The following is a 24,299-nucleotide window of genomic DNA, read 5'->3' as shown; positions in this document are numbered from 1 at the left end:
TGAAATTATGTAACCGTTCTCTACTATGAAGTTCCCGCAGGCGAACTTCCCCACCGAAAAATCTTGCTTCTGTGGCCGTTTTCCCACCTTAAACCCTCACGAAGACGGCCATCTTTATTACTTGAAAGAAAGCATAACATGTCATGTTCAGACATATTTTTTGTAAGTCCTCCTTCTTCATCTTCTTCAATTTCTTCAAACTTTGTTGTCAAGGTTCTCACAAAACCTCACTATTCGGGCCATTTGCCAACCCATATTACAAAATCGCACTTTCCTCGCATTCATTGTCATTCAAAGACTCTATCTTCATCCCTAAAGGATCGGAAGAGCAAGAAGAAGAAGGCGTATGGCGGTAATTTACCTTCAATTTTGAAATCTTTAGAGTATTCTGTTGATGTTGAAGCGACCCTTGATTCTTTCTCTCAGAATCCTAGTCCTAAAGAGATAACTGTTATACTTAGGGAACAGGGTAGGTGGGAGCGTGTTGTTAAGGTTTTTGAGTGGTTTAAGTCACAGAGAGGGTATGTTCCCAATGTGATTCACTATAATGTTGTGCTTAGAGTTCTTGGTAAGGCTCAGAGATGGGACCAATTGAGGCTTCTCTGGATCGAAATGGCAAAAAACGGGGTTTCGCCTACTAATAACACTTATAGCATGCTTGTTGATGTGTATGGGAAAGCAGGTCTTGTTAGAGAAGCACTTCTGTGGATTAAGCATATGAGGTTGAGGGGTTTTTTTCCTGATGAGGTTACAATGAGTACGATTGTTAAGGTGTTGAAGGATGCGGGAGAGTTTGTTAGGGCAGATAGGTTTTACAAGGATTGGTGTGATGGTAGGGTTGTGTTAGATGATCTTGATTTGGATTCTCTATCAGTTACTGCTACGAATGGTTCTAGATCGATGCCTATTAGTTTCAAGCATTTCCTTTCAACCGAGCTGTTTAAGACGGGTGGGAGAAACATTTTGAATTCATCAAACAAGGAGATTGGTCCCCAGAAACCCCAGTTGACTTCAACTTTCAATACCTTGATAGATTTGTATGGCAAGGCTGGACGGCTAAAGGATGCTGCCGAAGTCTTTGCTGATATGTTAAAATCCGGAGTGGCAATGGATACAATCACTTTTAATACTATGATCTTTATCTGTGGAAGTCATGGTAATTTGTTGGAAGCTGAATCTCTGCTTAATAAAATGGAAGAAAAGGGTATATCCCCTGATACGAAAACTTACAATATCCTTCTGTCCTTGTATGCTAATTCGGGGAATACTGATGCTGCTCTTTGTTGTTATAGAAGGATTAGAGATGTTGGGCTCTTTCCGGATGATGTAACTCACAGAGCTCTTCTTGGTGCGCTATGTTCAAAGAATATGGTTCAAGCTGTGGAAACTCTGATTGATGAAATGGAGAAATCTTCTGTTTCTGTCAATGAGCACTCTCTTCCTAGTATCATCAAGATGTATGTTAATGAAGGAGCCCTTGACAAAGCAAATGATATGCTTCAGAAATTTCTAATGAACGGTGTACCATCATCAAGTATATGTGCTGCAATTATGGATGCTTTTGCTGAAAAGGGACATTGGCTTGAAGCCGAGAATGTGTTTTATTGGGAAAGAGGTGTGCCAGGACAGAGAAGGGATGTCATAGAATACAATGTCTTGATCAAAGCGTATGGCAAAGGAAAACTTTACGACAAAGCTGTTTCTCTCTTCAGGGGAATGAAGAATCATGGAACTTGGCCTGATGGTTGCACTTATAATTCTCTCATTCAGATGTTATCCGGTGCTGATTTAGTCGATCAGGCAAGAGATCTCATGGTTGAAATGCAAGGGATGGCATTTAAGCCGCATTGTCAGACTTTTTCTGCTGTTATTGCATGCTATGCTCGTCTCAGTCAGCTTTCTGATGCTGTCAGTGTGTACCAGGAAATGCTACGAGCCGGAGTAAAACCAAATGAGGTTGTGTATGGATCTTTAATAAACGGATTTGCAGAATACGGTAGTCTTGAGGAGGCACTTAGGTATTTCAACATTATGGAAGAATGCGGATTATCTGCCAATTTAGTTGTGTTGACATCCTTGCTAAAGTCTTATTGTAAGGTTGGGAACTTGGAAGGAGTAAAAGCCATTTATGAACGGATGCAGAACTTGGAAGGTGGTCTTGATTTAGTTGCGTGCAATAGTATGATCAGTCTCTTTGCAGATCTCGGATTGGTATCCGAAGCCAAGATGGCTTTCGAGAATTTGAGAGAAATGGGCTGGGCAGACGGGATTTCATACGTGACAATGATGTTTCTTTATAAAGATGTGGGAAGGATCGACGAGGCCATTGAGATCGCGGAGGAGATGAGGCTTTTAGGTTTACTGAGGGATTGTGTTTCATATAATAAGGTACTGGTATGTTATGCCACTCATGGACAGCTTTATGAGTGTGGTGAACTAATACATGATATGATATCTAAGAAGCTTTTGCCAAATGATGGAACTTTTAAAGTGTTGTTCACTGTATTAAAGAAGGGAGGGTTTCCAATTGAAGCAGTTGTGCAGTTGGAGTCATCTCTGAAGGAGGGGAAGCCTTATGCGCGACAAGCTGCGATCACTGCTTTGTATTCTTTAGTTGGTATGCACGATTTGGCGCTTAAATCCGTTCAGACATTCATAGAATCCGAGGTTGATCTTGACTCCTTTGCATATAATGTAGCAATCTATGCATACGGTTCGGCTGGAGAAATCAACAAGGCCTTGAACACATACATGAAAATGCAGGATAAGCATTTGGAGCCGGACATTGTGACTCAGATTAATATGGTAGGTTGTTATGGAAAAGCTGGCATGGTTGAAGGCGTGAAACGGATATTTACCCAACTAAGAGGCGGAGAGATCAAGCCATGCAAGTCTTTGTTCAAGGCTATTATAGATGGTTACAAAGTTTGCAATAGAAAGGACCTAGCTGAGTTAGTTAGCCAAGAGATGAAAATCACATTCAACTTGGAAGAAAATAATGAAGTTGAGAGCAAAATTGAAAGTGAAAATGGAAGTGATTGTGATTGATTTTGATGAAAGCTTCTTTGAGGTCTGTTAAATCCACAGGTGGTTGTATATTAGGGGAGACAAATTTATGTATGTACAATATAAGTGATCATATATAAATTTCTTTTTGCTTATTTTGTATAGCGAAATATATTGATTGACAGCAATTATTATTCAGTATCTTTTTTATTTATGTTTTTGCAGGATGTTGGCAAAATTTTTGAACAGTTACCTGCTTTGCAGGTTCTCAGCTTATCTAACAACTTAATGTCACCATATAAATCGGAAACTGGAAAGCATCTGTATTCTAGTTTTAAATAACACTGGTGTAGATTGGGAGCAGGTTCCTTTCTATATCTTTCCCCAACTTATATCTGCTGCTTAAATTCCAATCATGTTAGTTAGGAGCCACTAAATGTTTCCTGTTTAACTGGGCAGGTTGAATTGCTTAGACAATCATTGACAACTATTAAGAGCTACATCTTATCGGAAACAATATAAGCAGAGTACTGGTATATTCTTGTTAAATATCTTAACGGCTGTACACTTAGATATCCTCTCATGAGTACCCATTTCTGAACTATGGAGAGCAGTTGAATAAAACATTAGAAATTGAACCATTTCGATTACACTGCAAGATTTCTCTAAATCATAGTCTCAGAATGGAAGCCCATTAAAGGAGGGAATAGCATTTTTGATACATTCTTCTTTCTTTAGCATTTTATCTGCCTTTATTGCTCATCTCCTCAACGGTTTGTCGTTTTACATGTAGTGGGGTGTAAGTTTATTATTATTATTATTATCATTATTGTTATTGTTATTGTTATTAAGGCAAGCTAATAATCATGTTTCTCATCTGGTGAACAGTTATTATTATTAAGGCAAGCTAATTATCATGTTTCCCATCTGGGGAACAGTTAATTATGACAATCTCAACAGAAATACTGCGATAGCAATTATAGTTATATTTGAGAATGTGGATGATGTATTGAATGTAGATTCTATTATCAAGCTTACTCCCTTGGATCTGCTATGCAATTTATTTATTTTATAGTTGATACATAATTGATGTTGAAGTGTATTGATTTTAATTTTTTTTATGGAAATAATAAGGGTAATTTGGTTTTTACTTTAATGTTTAATCTTATATTGCTCTGTTTTTTTTTTTTTTCTTTTTTGTCATTTGTATGAAGTACACACAATTTTTAAGCCTTCTATTTTTTTTTCAGCCTATGTCATCCTCCATTGTTCAAGGATTTAATTCTTTGTGTCTATTGAATTTGGATGATAATTGTATAGCTGAAGCCTGAATGGGATGAAGTCATGAAGCTTTCTCAGCTTTTTTTTTTTTTTTTTTTGGTCTTGGGCTAAGCCCTTCAACCCTACCCAAACCCTACAACCCACCCATCCCAAACCCAGATCCCCTTTTTTACAAAGACAGTTACACTACGCTAGTAACTTAATGTCTTAATTCTTGTGGAAGTTGAATGAAAAAGGAGTTGAAAACTATGCACCTATGGCTTCCTTTTCAGACCGGTCTTCTTCTCTTCAACATCTTCTTTCATTCTTTTTCCTTCTTCTTCTCTTTTTTTTTTTTTTTTTTTTTTTTTGAGATCTGAATTCGATGCATGGTATGGTTGTGCCGGTTTGCTCAGGTCTCCTCCACTGGCAGCGCCTCTGATGGAAGCTCTGTTGCAAAGGGTGAAAGAACCCACAAATTCTCACTGGGAGTTCCTCTCTACTAAATTGCTCAATTCTGATGTAAACTTCTTGCCGTATTTTTGTCATTTTTGATTTTATACCTGTTTAAGACTGTCTTCTGGTTCAAACGCAGGTTGCTCCTCTGTCCGTTGCTCCCCTCCGGTTCCTTCCCGGGCTTCAATGACCACCTGATTGGGTACCGTTAACATCTGGTCTCCCTTTTGCTCGATTGCACCTTCGTGATGTGTAGGCCTTCTTCCAATTCTTCTAACTTTTTCTGCTTCTCTTCTCAATTGGGTTTCAATTGTCGCTGGTAATTTCACTGACCAATTGCTTGAAAGTATACCTGTAGCTCTTTGTGTTGCTATGAGATGCGCTAAATGATTTCCCTCCCTTGGAGTCCAGGTTATCCCGACATCCGGTAAATCTTTCAAAAGATGTGCTATGTCCTTTAAATAAGCTAGTATTTCACCTATCTGAGAATTTGACTTTATTGATTGTATTAATTGTAAATTATCTGACTCTATTAAAACTTTTCCCAACTGCAAATTTTTTGCCATTATCAATGCTTCCCTGAGTGCTAATGCTTCAGCTTCAAGACTGGAGAAAGCCCTGATTTCTGTTGCTGATCCTGTGATAAATTTTCCTTGCCAATCTCTAAGGACCGTTGCAATTGCTCCCTTCCTGTTAGATTTTCTGAAGCTTGCATCCACATTGATTTTCAACCAATCCCTTGGTGGAGCCCTCCAGGTAATATTTCTCATCCTTCTATTTTCTGCTCCTTTGTGCTTCATTTTTGCCTGTTCGATTGCTGATAAAAATTCAGTTTGCATTGTCTTTGCTGCTTGAATTGTTCTGTTTGGACTGATTTCTTCTCCTTGAAAAATATGATTATTCCTTTGTTTCCAAATAGCCCAGCACATGAATCCTAAACTTCCTATCCGTTGTTCCTGCATTTTTTGCCTTCCTGTTTTATTCTATTGATTGTTTCCAGCAACCATTGAGCAAATGTTCGAATTGAATTATCCGTCGGTATTGCCTGAATCTGTGCTCCAAACCAAGTAGGTCTTGTCCATGGACATAATAGGATAGCATGCTCCACTGATTCTTCACCATTCCTGCATATCCTGCATATTGGACTGTTAGTAATTTTTCTTTTCCAAAGATTATAATTAACTGCAATAATATTGTGTGAGGCCTTCCATAAGAAGATTTTTATTTTATTCGGTATTTGCATCTTCCATATCTCACTCCATACTTCCTTGAAATTATCACTGGAGGATGCCCAATTATCCTCACCAACTCTCTCTTCATATTTGGCAATGTAGTATCCTGATTTTATAGTATAATTTCCATCTAATCTATGTGGCCAGAAGAAACAGTCTTCCTTATTAATGAGACTTATAGGTGTGCTTAGGATCTTATCTTTTATATTAGGAGGAAACACCTGTCGTAATAACTCTTCATTCCATCCTCCCCCTTCCACCAATAAGTCTTTAACCATTGATATCCTATTATCCCAGTAATTCTTTATACTCCCACCTTCGATAATCCAATTGTCTTTCCATATATCAATATTACTTCCATCTCCAATGCTCCATCTTCCATTCCTTCTAATAAAGTCTTTCCCTTCCACTAAACTTCTCCAAACCCAAGAGTCTCCATTTTTTTCCTTTGCCTCCCAAAAATTTCCATCCGGAAAATACATTTCTTTTAAAATTTTTGCCCATATTGCCTCAGGATTCTTTACAAGTCTCCATGCCTGCTTAGCCAAATATGCTATATTTTGATTCTCTAAATTTCTAAATCCCAACCCTCCATCCTTCTTACTTTTAGTCATTCTTTTCCAACTTATCCAATGTGTTCCTCTCTCCTTCCCTGATCCAGCCCACCAAAATTTTGCTATTTTGCCTTCTAATTTCTTGCAAAAACTCTTTGGCAGCTTCACCACATTCATGACGTATGAAGGTATAGCCTGAATCACTGCTTTAATTAGGATTTCTTTCCCAGCTTGATTAAGGAGTTTCTCTTTCCATCCCTCAATTTTTTTATTAACTTTATCCTCTATCCATTCTAGCGCTTTCATCTTAGATCTTCCCCATTTCGCAGGCAGGCCCAAATATTTTCCTGGATTATCCCAAGTAGATATTCCAAGAATTTCTTCAATCTGTACTCTTGTATTTATAGAAACATGATTCCCAAATATTATTCCGGATTTATCCAAATTTATTCTTTGACCGGAGGCTTCCGTGTAAACATTTAAGATTTGAATAAGTTGATATATATCCTCCTCTCTAGCTTTCGAGAAAATGATACAATCATCAGCAAACAAAAGATGGGTTAAATTTGGAGCATTTGGAGCTAATTTCATACCAGTAATATCTCCTTCTCTCTCTGCTCTATTCATCAAGATAGTAAAAACTTCAGCCGCAATAATGAACAAATAGGGTGAAAGCGGATCCCCTTGCCTTAATCCCCTCTGTGGTTTGATTTTTTTTGTTAGTTTACTGGTTTGATTTTTTTTTGTTAGTTTACCATTCACCTTAAACCTATAGTTAGCTCCTGTAACACAACTCATCATCATCTTCACCCATTTTTGACAAAATCCAAAGGCCTTTAATACCTCTTCCAAAAAGTCCCATTCAAGCCTATCATATGCCTTATTCATATCCAATTTTATTGCTAAATCTTCCATCCCCTCTCTTCCTTTCTTTCCAATTTTATGAAACGCTTCCTGAACAATAACGATATTATCCTGTATCATTCTCCCTCCCACAAAAGCACTTTGAATTGGAGACACAATAATGTCCAAAATCCTTTTCAACCTGATTACTAAAATTCTAGATATTATCTTATAAATAAAATTGCAACAACTTATCGGTCTAAGACGATTCAAATTTTCCGGATTATCCACCTTAGGTATGAGAACCACTATGGTTTCATTAATATCTTTTGGAATAGTCCCATCATCAAAAAAATTCTGCACCACTGCTAAAACATCCTCCTGAATAATGTGCCAATATTTCTGATAAAATAGACCATTTAAACCATCTGGTCCCGGAGCCTTTAAACTCCCCATGCTAAACACGGCCTCCTTAACTTCTTGCATATTTATCTCCTTGTTTAGTTCTTCATTCATCTCATCTGTAACCTTTTTGGGTATTCCTTTAATGCACTTTTCAAAATTTCTTTTCCCCACCGTGGTGAACAGTTCCCTAAAGTGATTTTCCATGAATCCATTCCTCAGAACTGTTCTTCAACCTTTCAACTCTATTTCTATCCCTTCTCTGAATGGTTGTAGCATGAAAAAAAAGCTGTATTTTTATCTCCCCATCTCAGCCATTTAAGCCTGGACCTTTGTCCCCAATATTTCTCTTCTTGTCTCCAAAGCTGAGAAATTTTTTTCTTAATCTCCCTCTCTTTTTGTTGTTGATCTCCTTTAAGGTCAGAGTTTTGGTATCCAAATCTATTTTTTTATTTTATCCTTATTTTTATAAATTAATATTCAGTTTTGTAAATTTTTCGTTAACTCACGAGAGAGTTACGTAACTTCTCCACTTTCAATTATAAAAGTAATTAAAATCAAACTGGTGTTCACTATCAATTCTTTTTATTTTTTTAATAAAAAAAATTGACTTTACCCCATGATAGAATTTAAATCTGATTCATTTTATTTCAGATAAAATAAAACTTAATATGTGTATAAAAGAAATAATATTAAAATTACTTATGTTAAGAATACTACTAAAAAAAAAGAAACACTAATTTTTATTATAGTACTTAAATTTACTTATTATAGTACTTAAATTTTAATTACGTATGTCTATTAAAGTAAATTTTTTTATGTGTATATTTAATAAAAAAATTACGTATAAAGGAGTACTTTTTAATAAAATCTATACCAATATATATATAATGAGCTGTACCAATCTATAACAATATATAATGGAAATACGGAAGGTTTAGTATCCAATTCTTTTTCTATTCTACCATCGTTTTTATAATTTAAAATTCCAGACTCAGTCACGTATTCACTTTCTAAATGATGTAACTACTTCACTTTCCACTTTCAAAAAAATTTAAAAAATTATTCACTCTCAATCTTAAGATTATAAAAATGGTTCCAATTTCACAATAGTTTAAACAAAGTAATTTTTTTTTAATTAAATGTAGAACAAATAATTTTTTTTTGGAAAAGTCTAGGGGACAGCAACTTTGTTAAATTTTAGCCAGTATATAACTAGCAAAGAAAAGTAAGCCATTGGATGAAATCTCACACCAATCTCACACCATTAAAACCATCATTGATGGCTATTTGATGGCTACAAATCACAAAAGTTGGCCCAGCATTCCTCTTTTTCTTTTTAAATTATTATCATACTATTTTAGTTTAATATACTCTTGATACTTATACAATATATAATGATAATTGGTGTCTAAATTTAAGTTCCAATATTACTCTTAAAGAGAGATTTATTATTAAAAAAAATTCTTTCGTCAATTAGGTTGAATAAAATAATTTCTACCTATTTTTTTTTACGGTAACCTCATTAAGATATTCCTATTAGATGTAAATTATTGTTACAGATTTTTTTATTAGGATATGTTTTTAAGGAATAAAAGTAAAATAGTTCTAACAAGTATAATTTTTCTTAAAAATAAATTTACACAGAATAATTTGTTTCTTTAAATTATTAGCGTACTCTTTTAATATACTCTAAGTACCTACACAATATATAATATCAATTAGCGTTCAAATTTAAGTTCCAATATTGTTATTAATGAGAGAGGTTTATTATTTTTTTAAAAATTTACACACAATAATTTTTGTGTCAATATATCATGATTCATTTTGCATGTAATATTTATTTATCTAAGTTCATGGAGTGGCTTAAAAAAATTATATTTAAGTAATTTTTTTATCTCTTAACTATTTTATATTTTGGGATTTAAAATTTTGCATTTTTATTTTTATTCAAGATTTATTTTTATATTTTATTTTAATTCTGTTAATCAAAATTATGAATATTAATTTTAATTTTTAATTTGTAGGATAAATAAAAATATGAGATTTTTTTATAAATTAAATTATTGAAAAAATTACTTATTATAAAAAAAGTTAAGTCTATTTCTCGACTATAAGAATACATATCATTCACTCTTGAATGTAATCAAAATAAATATAAATTTATTCAATTTTTTAAAATTTACATTAATTATTAAAATTATGATATAATGAATGTCCTCCTATAAAAACATAAAAATGACTTCATAACTATTTTTTTGTTAGGAAAAAATATGACTCAATAAGTATAAAGTCTAATTAAAACAACTATAAATAAGTAAAATAAGTAACAAAAAAACAAACATAAAATTTAATTTTTTTATTATTTGGTATAAAAATAAATATAATAAAATAAATCATCATTCTCATACATAACTGACATAAAATTTGACATTATCCTTTTTTAGAACTATTTATTTTTTTAATTTTAATTTTTATTTTTGTACTTTATTTTAATTTTGTTAAACAAAAAAAATAATAATATCATTTAACTTTAATTTTTAACTTTTATCATAAATAAAAATATATGACTTTGTGTGCATTAAATAATAAAAAAAATACTCATAACAGTAAAAGTTAAGTTTACTCTCTCGTTATATTTATAGGAGTATAAATGATTCACACAATTGTTACAAGACCCTTTTTTTTTTTTACTTTATTTTTAAACTAGTATTCATTTTTGAGTGTAATAATTATGAATTAATATATGGTCATAACTAATTGCGATCGAAGAGAATGTAGAAGGAGAAGAAGAGAGAACAAGCTAATATAAGAGTGGCGGTGAACCAACGATAAATATGTAGATAGATAATGGTAAGAAAAAAGAATAATAAAAATAAAAAATAAAAATTCTAAAAGAATAATAAAACTAAAGATAATTTAAAATGTTGAATATAAAATTATTAGAAATAAAAGTTTTTTAGCCATTAAAATGATGCAAAAGAAAAGAGTGATTTAAATATAAATTTTATATCTACTTTAGATTAAATAAAATTGAGAAATAAATAAATTTATAAATTTTTATTTTCATTGTTACACATAATAACAACTTAATGATTTTAGTATTATACCTAAATTAATTTAAATTTAATTATTCTATATATTAAAAAAATTAAATAACTTATAGATTTTTTATTTTTATTTATTTATTCTATACAAAATTTTTGAATGCTTGATATCTTAAATATTTTCTTAAAATGATAAAGTATGAAAAATAAATATCTATATAATAGTTATACATCTAGATATCTAAATCAAATAAGAAAATAATTCTTTTAGCAAATTTTTAACAACTTAAAAGTTAACACAATAGATAGTTATGAATGAATCAAAGTGATGAACAAAAATGAGAGATATCACAATGGTATGGTGGTAATTGATTTCAGTTGGGGTTAATAAAAGAAGAAAATAAGGAAAGAAAATAAAACAAGGCAAAGTGACGATGAGACAATAATAGTTATTATACATGTAAAAAGAATGATAAAAAAATGGATATAATCTAAATAAAAATTAATAATTTTAAAATAATAATAAAATTAAAAATAATTAAAGATGTTTAATATAAGATTAAAGAGATATTTTTTTATCTATTAGAACTATTCATAAAGATAAAAAGTGTTTTAAATATAAATTTTTAAATTTATTTTAAATTAAATAAGATTGAAAAAATAAATAAATTTAATATATGAATAACTAATTTGTAGACAATGTTAGTAAATTTTTATCTTAATTTTATTATACATAATAATAATATAATTTTTTCTTATTTTTTCAATTTAAATTTAATTATTTTATATTTTTTACAGATATTAAATAATTTAAGATATTTTATTTTTTATAATTTATTTTTAATTATTGATATTAAATTTATAATTTTAAAAATAAAAATATAAAATAATTTTAACTCAATAAAAAAGTGGCTGAAAAAATTAAGTTAAAAATATTATAAATTAATAGACGACATTCAAAACTTTTAAGAAAATACAATAGAAGCATTATCATTTTGAAAATACTCTTTATATATTTAAGCATAATTGAGAATAAAAATCTACTCTATCGAATATTTTACTTCGTATATTATCTAGAACTTTAAATTAGGACAATTTTATATTATCTTTTTATTGTGTGCTTTCATAATTTAACATTTTAAAGATTTTTTATAGTAATTTTAATTTCAACAAAATATGATATAAATAAGATCACATTAATATTAAAATAAAAAAATATTTATCAAATAAATTTGAAAAATAAATAATATATTAACAAAAAAATAAAATTAATTTCTTAAAAACAATAGAAAAGCGGCTGATGCCTGTTGAACCGCTAGTAATGTACTAAGGCTGTTAATATTGAAAAAGTTTTAACTACTTATTTTTTTATTAATCATCTTTTTATCTATTCTGTAATTCATCTACGAATACGTCAATGACCAAACTCATATTTAAACCTTTTAAAATTTCATATATTCTTGCCAAACACAATATTATTATGCGTCGTTCATACACATCAAAAAACTAAAAATAACAAAATCATCCATCTTTTTCTTTGTAAAAACTAATGAATGGAAGAATAGTTGGTAAAAAGATGAGGTTCTCTTATAATATATATGACTTATGATGATAAAATAAAAATAAAACGCATGGAATAATATTGTGTATATTTAAGTTAATTTTAATTTTTTTAATAACCAGATTTGTCATAACGTAACTAATAAACAATGATAGTTAATACAGATTAAATATGTTTTGAGTATAATATACGTTTTATTATCTTGTACGAACAATATTAGTTTTAATTTATATATTTATTATTGGGTATTAAAAATAAAAAATATTCGTATTATTAGCATTTTTTAACCTTCCTTAATTCTAATCGTGATTAGGCCTAAAAGCTCACTCACCTCATTAGAAATGTAATCTAATAAGTTTTTATCTAATAATACTATACATTGGTATAATCATAGGAGAATTAACTTTAGCAAATTAATAATACTGTGTTTAGTTACCACAGAAGTATTTTTATACATAGAATTATCAATCAATTATGTGTGGCTTTCTGATGAAAATAATATATTTAACATGGATATTATTTGTTAGGCAAAAGATAATAGATTGGCAAAAAAAAATTAATTACAATTGATATATTCATTTTAACAAATATTCTTTTATCCAATACTATAAAAATGATCATGGTCACCCTAAATTACTACAGGTTCAACTTTCATCGGTAGCAGTAAAATTCTTAAATTGAGACATTTTCGGGCTATAGTATTCATCAACCAAACAATTAATGAAACGCTCATCCAACATCCATACCTTCTAATTTTAAGTACATTTATACATAAAAAAAATAAAAGAAAAGAAGAGTTGAAATAGGAAAAACGATAAAAATAATTATTTTTATAATTTTGTGTGGCTATCTATATATAGAAGACTAGAAGGCCATGATTATTTAAAAAAATTAATTTGTATTTATTGCATTCAATTTGAATAAGTAAAAAAATATCTTATTTTAGTTTAACCCTTAATTCACATTATTTGAATTTAGTTCAATATATATGATTTGATTTGATTTAATTATTAATAAAAAAATATCTCAGTTGTTTATTTTATTCATAGATTTATTATTTTAATGATCAATAAATTAATCAAATTGATTAATTAATACAGATAATTAGTATTATGAATTTGGTTTAATAAATTAAAAATAAATAAATAATACTAACAGAACATTAAAAGAAATAAATTAGAAAATATTACTAAATCAAATTGATATAAATTATAATAAATTATATAATATTTAAATATCTAATCAAATCAATTAGTTGATATAGTTAATTTATCGTAATAAATTGTATTTAATGAGTTAAAAGAAATAAATTGCTAAACACTCTTAGAAGCATGTCACATTAGCTCCATCATTAAGTGCACAGAAACTTGATTTTTATATAATAGAATAGATAATAAATAGAATAGATGATAATATAATATGTGACATATTTTAATTATAAAATTAGTAATATATAATATAAATTTTATGAATCTTTATTGCTTGTTCGTTGTTAATTTTTACATTATTACTTAATAATTTTCGCTTATAAAACTATCAACTACCTAATATTATAATTTAGTTAATAAGAATGATGACATTAATTTTTTTCTAAGTCTTGTTATTATTTATAATTAGGAAAAAGTCATAAATAAATTTATTTCCTTAATGAAGGTTAATTTTGTTGTGAAATTCTATATTACCTTTAAAATTTTAGCGTAATTGAGTCTAATTCCTACATTTTAAAATAAATTTACTCGAGAAAATTAAAATGTAAATTCCATTATTAATACAAAATTACTTTATTAACATAATTAGTGGTGCTTACTTGAACAATTAAATTTAACTTCTAATGATATTAAAGTCAACTTATTTTATTGTCTTGTACCTTCAAAGAATTCACAAAATTGACATAAAAATCTAACAATTGAGAAAAATTTTCATTATAATAGGTATATTTATTTTAACAAATATTCTTCTATCCAATACTATAAAAAATACATTGACCACCTTGAATTACTTCAGGTTTAACTTTCATCGATAGTGTTAGAATATCTAGATTGAGATATTTTCGGATTATAGTATTTGTTAAACAAACAATCAATGAAACATTCATCTGTGCCTTCTCATTTTGAGTATATTTATACATAAAAGAAATTATACATAAAGAAAAAAGAAAGAAAGAAAAGAAGAGTTGAAATAACAAGCTAAGAGCGATAAAAATGATGATTCTTATAATTTTGTGTGATCATCTATCTATAGTAGACTAGAAGACCATGATTATCTAACAAAATTAATTTAGATTTATTGCATTTAATTTGAATAAGTAAGAAATCATCTTATTTTAGTTTAATCTTTAATTCATATGATTTGAATTTGTCTCAATACCAAGATTTGGTTTTGCCAGTTTAACAGTTTTTTGAAGCGATGATTTTTGCTGTTACCTGAATCAGTGTAGTCAAAGGTTCCTAGTTCGACTGATCCTATCGGGTTTTTGAATCTTGGTATTGAGCCAAATTTAAATTATGTGAATTAACAACTAAATTAAAATAAGATAATTTTTTATTTATTCAAAATTAATGTAATAAATACAAATTAATTTTGTTAGATAATAATGGTTTTCTGGTCTTTTATATATATATGGCCAAACAAAATTATAAGAAGCATCATGTTTATCGCTCTTTCTATTTTAACTCTTCTTTTTTGCCTTTTTTTTCTTTGATGTTAATTTTTTTTTATGTATAAATATACTCAAAATGAGAATGCATGTATGAATATTTCATTGATTATTTGTTTGACGGACTATAGTTCGAAAATGTCCCAATTTAGACATTCTACTACTATTGATGAGAGTTGGACTTGTAGTAATTTAGTGTGGATAGTCTACTTTTTATATTATTGGATAGAAGAATATTTATTAAATGAATATACCCATTGTAACGAATTTTCTTTGTCAATATTTTATTTTTTACCTAACAAACATCTATGTTGAATATATTATTTTCATCAGAAGGCATACATGATTGATTATTAATTTTGTGTAAAAATACTCTTGTAGTGACTAAACACTATCGTTAACTCGCTAAAGTTAATTCTCCTATGATTATGCCAATGTATAGCACTATAAAAAAAGGGGTTAAGTACGATTTTTGTTCCTAAGATAGGGGTTGAAAATTTTTTTCGTCCCCAACCTTTTTTTTGCTTACAAAATTGTCACTAAGGTTTAACTTAGTTTTAAAATCGTTCTTCGGACTAAAATACCATTCTCCTTCTTCCCCAAAATCAACCAGAAGCAGAAGTAGAAGCAGAAACAGAACAAGAAGCAACAACAATAAAATAATGTAATAAACATTAAAAAAAATGGATAATAGATCAACAAATCTGTATAATGAAATAATGTAATAAACCAAAAGCAGAAGCAGAAGAGTAGCAACAACAACAATGAAACAATGTAATCAACCAGAAGCAGAAGAAGCAGAAGCAGAAGCAACCAAAAACAACAATATAAAAGAATCATAATCAGAAATCAACAACATAATAGAAATAGAAGCAGAAGCAAAATGGAATTAGAATCAACAACATAATAGAACCAGAAGCAGAAGAACAACAACAGTGGCGAGTGACCAGCGAGGAGGACGAGGAGCAGCGGCGACCGGCGAGGAGCAGTGACGACCGGCGACCAAGCGAGGAGGAGAAGCAAAATGGCGAGTAGCGCGCGACGTCCACCCTCACAGATCGATAAGCAGTGGCGAGGACCAAACGATGAGGAGCAGCGGCGAGGAGCGAACGACGAGGAGCAGCGGTAAGAGATTCCGTTCCCCTTCTCTTTCCCACCTTCCCTTCCCCCTCTTCTTCCCTGAAACCCCCCACCGTGATTCCCTTCCCTAGCCCTTTAACTCGTTTTCTTTTTTTTTTCTTTTTTCTTTTATATTTTTTAATTAGTGATAATTTAGTAATAAAAATTAAAATTATGGTAAAAAAGACGATTTTAAAATTAAGTTAAATCTTAAGGACGATTTTGTAAGCAAAAAAAATGTTGGGAACGAAAAAAATTTTCAGCCCCTACCTTAGGGACAAAAATATACTTAACCCTAAAAAAACTAATTAGATTACATTTGTTTCTAATGGGGTGGACGAATTTTTAGGTCTAATCATACTTAGAGTTGAGGAAAGTAAAAAAAATACTAATAATATAAATACTGTTTATTTTTAATACTCAATAATAAAAAATATAAAAATTAAAACTAATATTGTTCTATACAAAATAATAAAACATATATTATATTCAAAATATATTCAATGCATATTTGTTATCATAATTTATCGAACAAATATGGTTATTAAAAAAATTTAAATTAACTTACACATTATTATAATGTCTTTTGTTTTTTCAAAAAGTCCAAAGAATATCTATAAATACTTGAAAAAATTTGCATTTTTCGAGGAGAAAATAAAACAGGGACTTGCAAAGATGAAGAGGGGATAGAGGCATCTTTTTTAACGGGAGTAAAGGATGGAAAAGGAGCCCGCTATGCTCTTTTTGAGTACCCATGACCATACCTAACTAACAACATAGATTCAATCTAAGTCGATTTGAAAGGGGATACGTGGACTTCATTTACATTGGACCTTAAGGTAATAAACCTAAGTTGAATTTAGGACCCTAACAATGTGTTTAGGTTGATCTTGCTTTTTTTGAGTCAATATTATAACAAATATTATACAATTAAATATTATAACATTTAGTATACGCAAAAGTTTGATATATTTACAAGATAATTTTTTATTGAAATTAAGAAAAATTTTTAAGTATTTTTTTTCTTTTAGTTTTAAATATTATTTACTAATATAACGAAAAAATAAAAATAACCATAATCACTCACATAATTAAAACAAATAATTCTAATATATACATGACACTACATGTATAAAAAATTATTATATATGATAAATAATTTTTTTTATATTGACTATTTATATGATTTATTGCATAATTTTTTTTCTTAATATTTAATAAATTTACGATACAAGATATTATTTATTTTATTTAATATACAAAATAAGTAATTTAAGTCATTATCTAGGATAATAAATATAATAGTACAAATATTTACTTACTTATTAGTATTAAAAAAATATATAAATAGTATAAATTAATATTTTTTAGTAGAAAAATAATCATAAGTTAATTATATAATTTTAAAAAATTGTGAATAATTTTTTAAATAATAATAAAAAATAAGATTACTATTTTCACATACTACAAAGTTTATAAAAAAAATTTAAGAATAAATCAACTCTCAATAAATTATACATTAGACCTGTCAAAAAAATAAATAATTAATATATTAGATATTTTTATTTACATACTAATATATATTATTGATTATTAAGTTATAATTAATTTTTAACTTAATTTTTGGTAATTAAAATTTAAATAATCTAAATCATTAAATTCTAATATTTTGCACCTAACTAATCTTATTTTGTTATTGAAATTAAAAAAAAGATAATTGTTAATTAATTCTAAATTCAAATTTGGGTAAGAAAATAAAAAAATGATTTTGAATTTTATTTCACTAACCATAATTAATTTTAAAATAAAAAATTACTTTATACATCATATTGTAGGATAGTGTGGTCATTTGTTATTTTTTAATGGCAAATATTGTCAAATAAAATGTTGTAAGAATTAAAAGAGAATGTATTTACCAATTTAGAAAATATTAATTTATTTTTCAAGAAAATGAATTATATATTGAATAACAAAAGTTGTTATTGAATTTTTTTCACACTAACTAATACTCAACGGTAATGTTCTCGTAATATTACAAAAAAATATTAATCAATCTAATAGCTTTTGTAACAACATAAATCTATAAGTTTGAAAACTTGAAAATTATATAATAAAATATAATTGTTTTGACTTAAAAAATGAATACAATACCAATAAATAAAATTGTCCCAAGTAAATTTCAATATTGTTATCAATGAGAAATTATTTTGCTTTAAAGACAAATACTATTTCTTTTTATGGATTTTCTAACTCCGCAAGTCGAGAACTAATCCATCACGTGTTGATATTCTATTCATTAAGGATCAACTGCTAGCCAATGAATTACTATACACAAAATAAAATTCAAACTCCAAATATTTATTTAAACAAACAAATAAGATAATAGTTCAACTAACTCAAATTGATTAAAAAATACTAATTATTTTAAATATTTCTAAGTTATAAAATATTTATAATAATAATTACTATATATTTTTCGTTTAAATTTTTAATAAAAAACTTTATATAATTTTATTTATTATGCTGTCCCTTACACGAAAACATACACTAATTAATTAATTAATTGTGATAGTAAATAACTTCAAAAGAAATGAAAAAAAAAAAAGAAAAAGAGCTTCCGGTAATTAAATAAATGCATAAGTCAATTAGTCATTGGCCTACTAAAAAAAAAGGATTAGAAAGGATTAAAAAATTATAATTGTAATTATTAAATTTCTAAACACAGTCCACTAAACCTAAAACACCGCCACTGACAATCTATATAAGAATGCGAAACTCTTCTCAACTTCACTCCTCAATTGCACTTCCTACATTGGTTGTGATTTTCCAATAAGCGGTTCTTGTTCCTCTTAAATTTGGTTTTCTCTGGTACTATTGTTCTTTATTTTCTCTTCTTCTTTCCCAATTGCTGGGTTCTTTCTTTCGCTGCTATAACTTTGAAAACTTTGAATAATGGGAGTGGAGTAATGGGATAAAGGCTCTATTCGGAGGCTCGGTTTAACAAAATTTCTACGGTAAATGCGAGGGAAATTGTTGGTGCTTTTGCAAAATCTGATTGATTAGGGTTTTAAAGGATGTATGAATCAACAATGGTGAGTGAAGAAACTTTATTATCTGCACGTTTCGGTAATGGGGATGATTCCCCCTTTTTTTTTTTCTGTTGGTTCTCTTTGTAAAGATGTCTCTCTCCCCCCCCCCTGGGTCTTCTCTCTTTCCCCTCCCCAGAAAATCTTTTGCATTTTGGTGCTCAACGTCAGAATCCATTATAAAGATGGCTTTTTTTGTGCAAGAAAAGAAAAAGGGTTTGCTTTTTTACTATGTTGTTACTTCTTGATTATCTTGGGAATGAATTGGTTTTGGACAAGTTGGTTTTTCTGTGATTGAATTACGGACAATTGAGTTTTTCCATTTGATAGTTCTTGGATGCACTGTTTTCTCTCCTCTGGAATTTGAATCTATTTCAATTCTACCTTGCATAATGTACGTTTGAGGCTTTTGGAAAAAGAATTTGTCACAATGATATATGATTGACTTTTACAGCATGACAAACTTAGTTGCAGAATTTTTTCAATTCTTTTGCGATGATTTTTTTTACTATGTGGATCATATAACATGTCCCTCGAAAAGTTGGGTAATGATTTGTTGATGATAAAATTGTGTGATAATGTCCATGATGCTTATGATCCTAGAAAACTGAAATGGGTGGAAGGGTGATATAGTTGGCTTTTTCTGTCCAATTATATTGAAACGTAACATATGTGGCTCTATGAATTGTGATGAAGGATTTTAGTCCTTATGACCCGATAAAATCATTTTGATGAAGGATTTTAGTCCTTATGATGTGATAGAATTGGATAAGATGATATGCGTGGCCCTACGAAATTGAACTGTGGCAAAGTATCTTAGTCCCTATGACTCAAGAAAATCGGATACAATAATCCGTGGTCCTATGAAATTGAATTGTGATGAAGGATCATAGTCCATATGACCCGAAAAACTCAGATATAATGATGCGTGGCCCTATGACATTGGATTGTGGCAAAGGATCTTAGTCGCTATGACCCGACCCGAAAATATCGGATACAATGATGTGTGGCCCTATGAAATTGAATTGGGGTGAAGGATCTTAGTCCCTATAACCCGAGTATAATCCCTATGATTGACCCTTATGTTGCAAAATGATGTTATTTGGCTTTTTTTTTACCCATGAATATTGAAGTTTGATAGTAAAGTTGACCCTATGACCTTAAAATTTGGCGAAGGGTTTCTGGCTCCAAATGTGGTGAAGGATCTCGTCTCCAAAATACTGTTTTTTTTCTCTGATGTTTCTTGTTCATGCTTTGAAATTTATCAAAACAGTGAACAGTAAAATATGATTTTTTTTACCGCAAGTAGCTTTGCATAAGCTGCTCAAGCGTTGAAAGATGAGATAATTATTTTGTCGACAATGTTAGACAAAACAGAAAATAATTGAGTGACTGAATTCATTGTCAATTTGTGTTTTACAAAATTTTGTGTGCAAATCATTGCTCTTATGGAATATATTCATGTCCAAAAAAGAAAAAGGTTTGCTTTTGATTATTGCTGTTATTTTTTATTATCTTGGGGATCATGAGTTAGTTTTGGAAAGGTTGGTTTTTCTTTATTTCCCCAACTATTTTTCTGTTATTAAGGACATTTGAGTTTTGCCATTTGATACTTCTAGGCATGGGCTGTTTTCTCTGTTATTTTTATGATTTGGATGCGACTCTGGACTTTGAATTTATTTTAATTCTACCTTGCACAATGTATGTTTGAGCGTTTGGGAAATGAATTTGTTGCAGAATGATATAGGATTGACTTTTACATCATGACAAACTTAGTTGCAGAGTTGTTTCAATTCTTTTGCGATGATTTTTAGTACTATGTGGATCAAATAAGAGATGTCCCTTGAAAAAGTTGTGTAATGATTTGTTGATGGAAAAATTGTGTGATAATGTTGATGATGCTTATGATCCTAGAAAACTGAAATGTGGGAAGGGTAATTTAGTTGGCTTTTTCTGTCCAATCATATTGAAAAGTAATGACATATGTGACCCTATGATGAAGGATCTTAGTTCCTATGACCCGATAAAATTGGAATGATGATATATGTGGCCCTGCGAGATTGGATTGTGACGAAGGATCTTAGTTCGTACATGATGATATATGTGCCCTTGTGAGGTTGAATTGTGATGAAGGATCTTAGTCCCTATGACCCGATAAAATCGGATACAATGATGTGTGGCTCTACGAAATGAAATTGTGATGAAGGGTCCCTATGACCCAAAAAAATCGGATATGATGAAGTTTGATGGTATATGTTATTGGGCTTGTTTGACCCATGAACATTGAAGTTTGATGGTTTAATTGACCTTATGACGTTGAAATATGGTGAAAGATCTTTTGGCCCCAATGTTGTTGAAATGCGGCGAGGGATCTCTTGGCTCCAAAATAGAGTTTTCTTTCTCTGATGTGTTCTTGTTCATGTTTTGAAATTTATTAGAATATTGAACCGTGAAATCTGGCTTTTCTCATTACAAGTAACTTTGCATATATAAGCTGCTCAAGAATTGAAAGATGTTATATATAAACAGAAAATAATTGAGTGATTGAATTCATTATCAATTTGTGATGGACTTTTACAGCATGACAACTTAGTTGCAGAGTCATTTCAATTCTTTTGTAATGTTTTTTCTGTTCACTTACTAGTACATCAAATTAAAATTTTGTCCGTTGAAAATAATTGTGCAATGATTTGTTTTGATGGTAAAATTGTGAGATCATGTTCATTATTCTTGTGAGCCTAGAAAAATGAAATGTGTGGAAGAGTAATATGTTTGTCCTATATGACTACAAAATCAAATTGTGGCGATGTATGATATATCTGGCTTTTTCTATCCAACAATATTGAGATGTAATAATATATGTGGCCTTGTGAACTTGAATTGTGATGAAGGATATTAGTCTCTATGAGTCTATAAAATTGGATATGATGGTATGCTTGACACTTACGTTGTGAAATGATGTCATCTGTTATTTTTTACTCTAGAATATTAAAGTTTGATGGTATAATTGATGATATGAAGTTGAAATGGTGAAGGATCTCCTGGTTCCACAATAGAGTTTTCTTTCTCCATTAGCACAATATGAAATTTATCAAATCTGGTTTTTCTCATGCTTGAAATTCATTCACACTGGAATCTGGTTTTTCTCATGCAATATATATAGGCTGTTACTTGCTTCGAGAATTGAAAGATGTCATAGATATGAGTAATTGAATTCATTGTCAATTTGTGTTACACAAAAAAAAAGGGTATAGAACACAGACTCTTTGAATTTGTCATTCTAATTCTCTATACTAATCTGTTATAACATGTATGCTAATCTATGTTAATCAGTTTCATTTTGAGATTCTTCATCAATCTCAACTCAAGGGAGATGCGAGTTGGTGGAATACATGTTCACTGCAAGGAATTGAGACCTCCCATGGGATGAGATGATATCCACCTCCCATGAGATGATCATATCCAAACTCTTCCTCAACTTCACTCAACTCTTAGAATGAAGCTTGGTTCAAATATGAAATAGGAATCACATAACACTTTTGATTATCTCCGACATACACTGCAAGATAACCCTTTGGGACTTGTACAGATTTTGAAATTGCTTGCTTAGCTGAGAATGATGCCTTTCCCCATTTTTCTTGTAGTATGTAGGGAATGGAAAGAGCAAGGGAAAGCTCTCTTAAGAAGAAGGTGTTCAAGTATTGATCTTCAGATTGTCAGGGAGTTGTGTTGTGTTGTTTTTGAAGGCAAGAGAAATGATTGTTGAAGGGGGTTAAAAGATGGGGTCATGCATATGAAATCACGTGATGCTGTTTTAGAGTCTCAAACAATGGCCAATAATAGATCATAGCCTCCTACATGTTAAGGTGTAACAGCCAACTAGTATATTTCTGTGAGATGAATTATTATGAAGTTGAAAGCTATAGATAAATGGACTTAAGAGGCATCTATGCAAACTAAGTCTAATGTTGCATCATGTTTCCCATAGTTTGAAAGTTCCACATTATGTTGCCCTTGAAAGGTGAAGTTTATATAAATACTTTGATAAACAAACCCATAGATAAGGTCCTGAATCTTGATCATCATTTATTGATTTCATTATTAGCACCCAAGACACATGTGAGATGTTACCAACTAATGGAAGAGATATACACAGTACATTGCAAGAGCAAGAACTAGGTTTCACTTGTGTATTTATAAAGATTTCTATCAATACCATGTGATTTCTTGTGATCCCTTGTACATATTACGGTAGACCCCATCTTATCAAATATTATTTCTCAAGGAAGCCATTAGTAACTATATGCAGTATATGTACTCAAACAGCACAAATCATCTTGCATCTCCTCATACAAATATATTGTGTTTTATGTGGAGCAACAAGGAAGAATTCAGTTATGATAATCCAAATAGAGGTCTCTCAATTCCATGCAGTGAGGATGCATTTCTAAACTTCAGATCTCAATTTCCCCTTGGAGCTCAATTTTTGTAAGAACCATTCACTTGCTTATAATTTTGTTAGACTGATAATCTATATTCACTAGTTCAGTATATCATTTGAACAATTTAAATTCATTAGAGAATTGAGATATACAATAGCAACAAGTGTTTTAAGTTGCAACAGTATCATGCCATAAGTTCATAATTACTTTCTCATTCAGAAAAAAACTTCTACAATTCCATAGGATTGAAAGCAAAATGGAAAGTTCCCACAAGACAAAGAATGAAGTGCTTTCTGCACAAATATCTCTCAACTAATTTATCTACGTATTAATAGCATGATCTACATCTCATTCAAGCGAGAATTGATTCTTAGAAACTTATCCTCACTGCACAGAATTGTGAGATCACCCATTGGATGATCGTATCCATATTTCTTCTTCAACTTGACTCAACAATTCTTGAAATAAAGATTGATTCAAGTATGATATCGGAATACAAACTGCCTCATGTTGTCTCCAACATAGACCGTAAGGTAGCCTTTTGGTACTTCAAGCCCCTTGGAAATTGTTTTTGCTGCCCTTTTAATACTTGGAATGCGCAAACCCATATTGTGTATTGATTTTTCAAAGAACTT

At 29.8% G+C, this 24,299-nt stretch overlaps 2 protein-coding genes across 7 annotated transcripts; one reads left to right on the top strand and one right to left on the bottom strand.

The window, feature by feature from the left end:
- Nucleotides 1–23,209, top strand: LOC112737503 (pentatricopeptide repeat-containing protein At1g73710-like). 6 transcript variants are annotated; one of them, XM_072211323.1, is made up of 9 exons: nucleotides 1–3,070; nucleotides 3,271–3,370; nucleotides 3,466–3,539; nucleotides 4,257–4,563; nucleotides 4,683–4,788; nucleotides 4,862–4,974; nucleotides 5,081–5,149; nucleotides 5,391–5,478; nucleotides 22,556–23,209. In XM_072211323.1, the coding sequence occupies exon 1, from the start codon at nucleotides 139–141 to the stop codon at nucleotides 3,046–3,048; it is 2,910 nt and encodes a 969-aa protein (XP_072067424.1). In that variant the 5' UTR covers nucleotides 1–138; the 3' UTR covers nucleotides 3,049–3,070; nucleotides 3,271–3,370; nucleotides 3,466–3,539; nucleotides 4,257–4,563; nucleotides 4,683–4,788; nucleotides 4,862–4,974; nucleotides 5,081–5,149; nucleotides 5,391–5,478; nucleotides 22,556–23,209. The 6 variants fall into 6 exon arrangements, with proteins under 6 accessions (XP_072067424.1, XP_072067425.1, XP_072067427.1 ...); XM_072211324.1 differs by having other exon boundaries at nucleotides 5,321–5,478; XM_072211326.1 differs by lacking the exon at nucleotides 4,257–4,563 and having other exon boundaries at nucleotides 5,321–5,478.
- Nucleotides 4,824–5,522, bottom strand: LOC114924961 (uncharacterized). The gene has a single exon (XM_029291196.1). It carries the CDS (start codon nucleotides 5,520–5,522, stop codon nucleotides 4,824–4,826), a length of 699 nt encoding a protein of 232 aa, XP_029147029.1.
- Nucleotides 23,210–24,299: the final 1,090 nt, after the last annotated feature.

Source organism: Arachis hypogaea, chromosome 13, assembly GCF_003086295.3.
Source record: "Arachis hypogaea cultivar Tifrunner chromosome 13, arahy.Tifrunner.gnm2.J5K5, whole genome shotgun sequence".
NCBI lineage: Eukaryota > Viridiplantae > Streptophyta > Magnoliopsida > Fabales > Fabaceae > Arachis > Arachis hypogaea.
The sequence above is the reverse complement of the archived record's forward strand: the minus strand, read 5'-3'. Positions and strand labels throughout refer to the sequence as shown.

Bases quoted from the DNA above. Each gene is read 5' to 3' on its own strand.
- LOC112737503 (XM_072211326.1), top strand. From the start codon at position 139: ATGTCATGTTCAGACATATTTTTTGTAAGTCCTCCTTCTTCATCTTCT.
- LOC114924961 (XM_029291196.1), bottom strand. From the start codon at position 5,522: ATGAAGCACAAAGGAGCAGAAAATAGAAGGATGAGAAATATTACCTGG.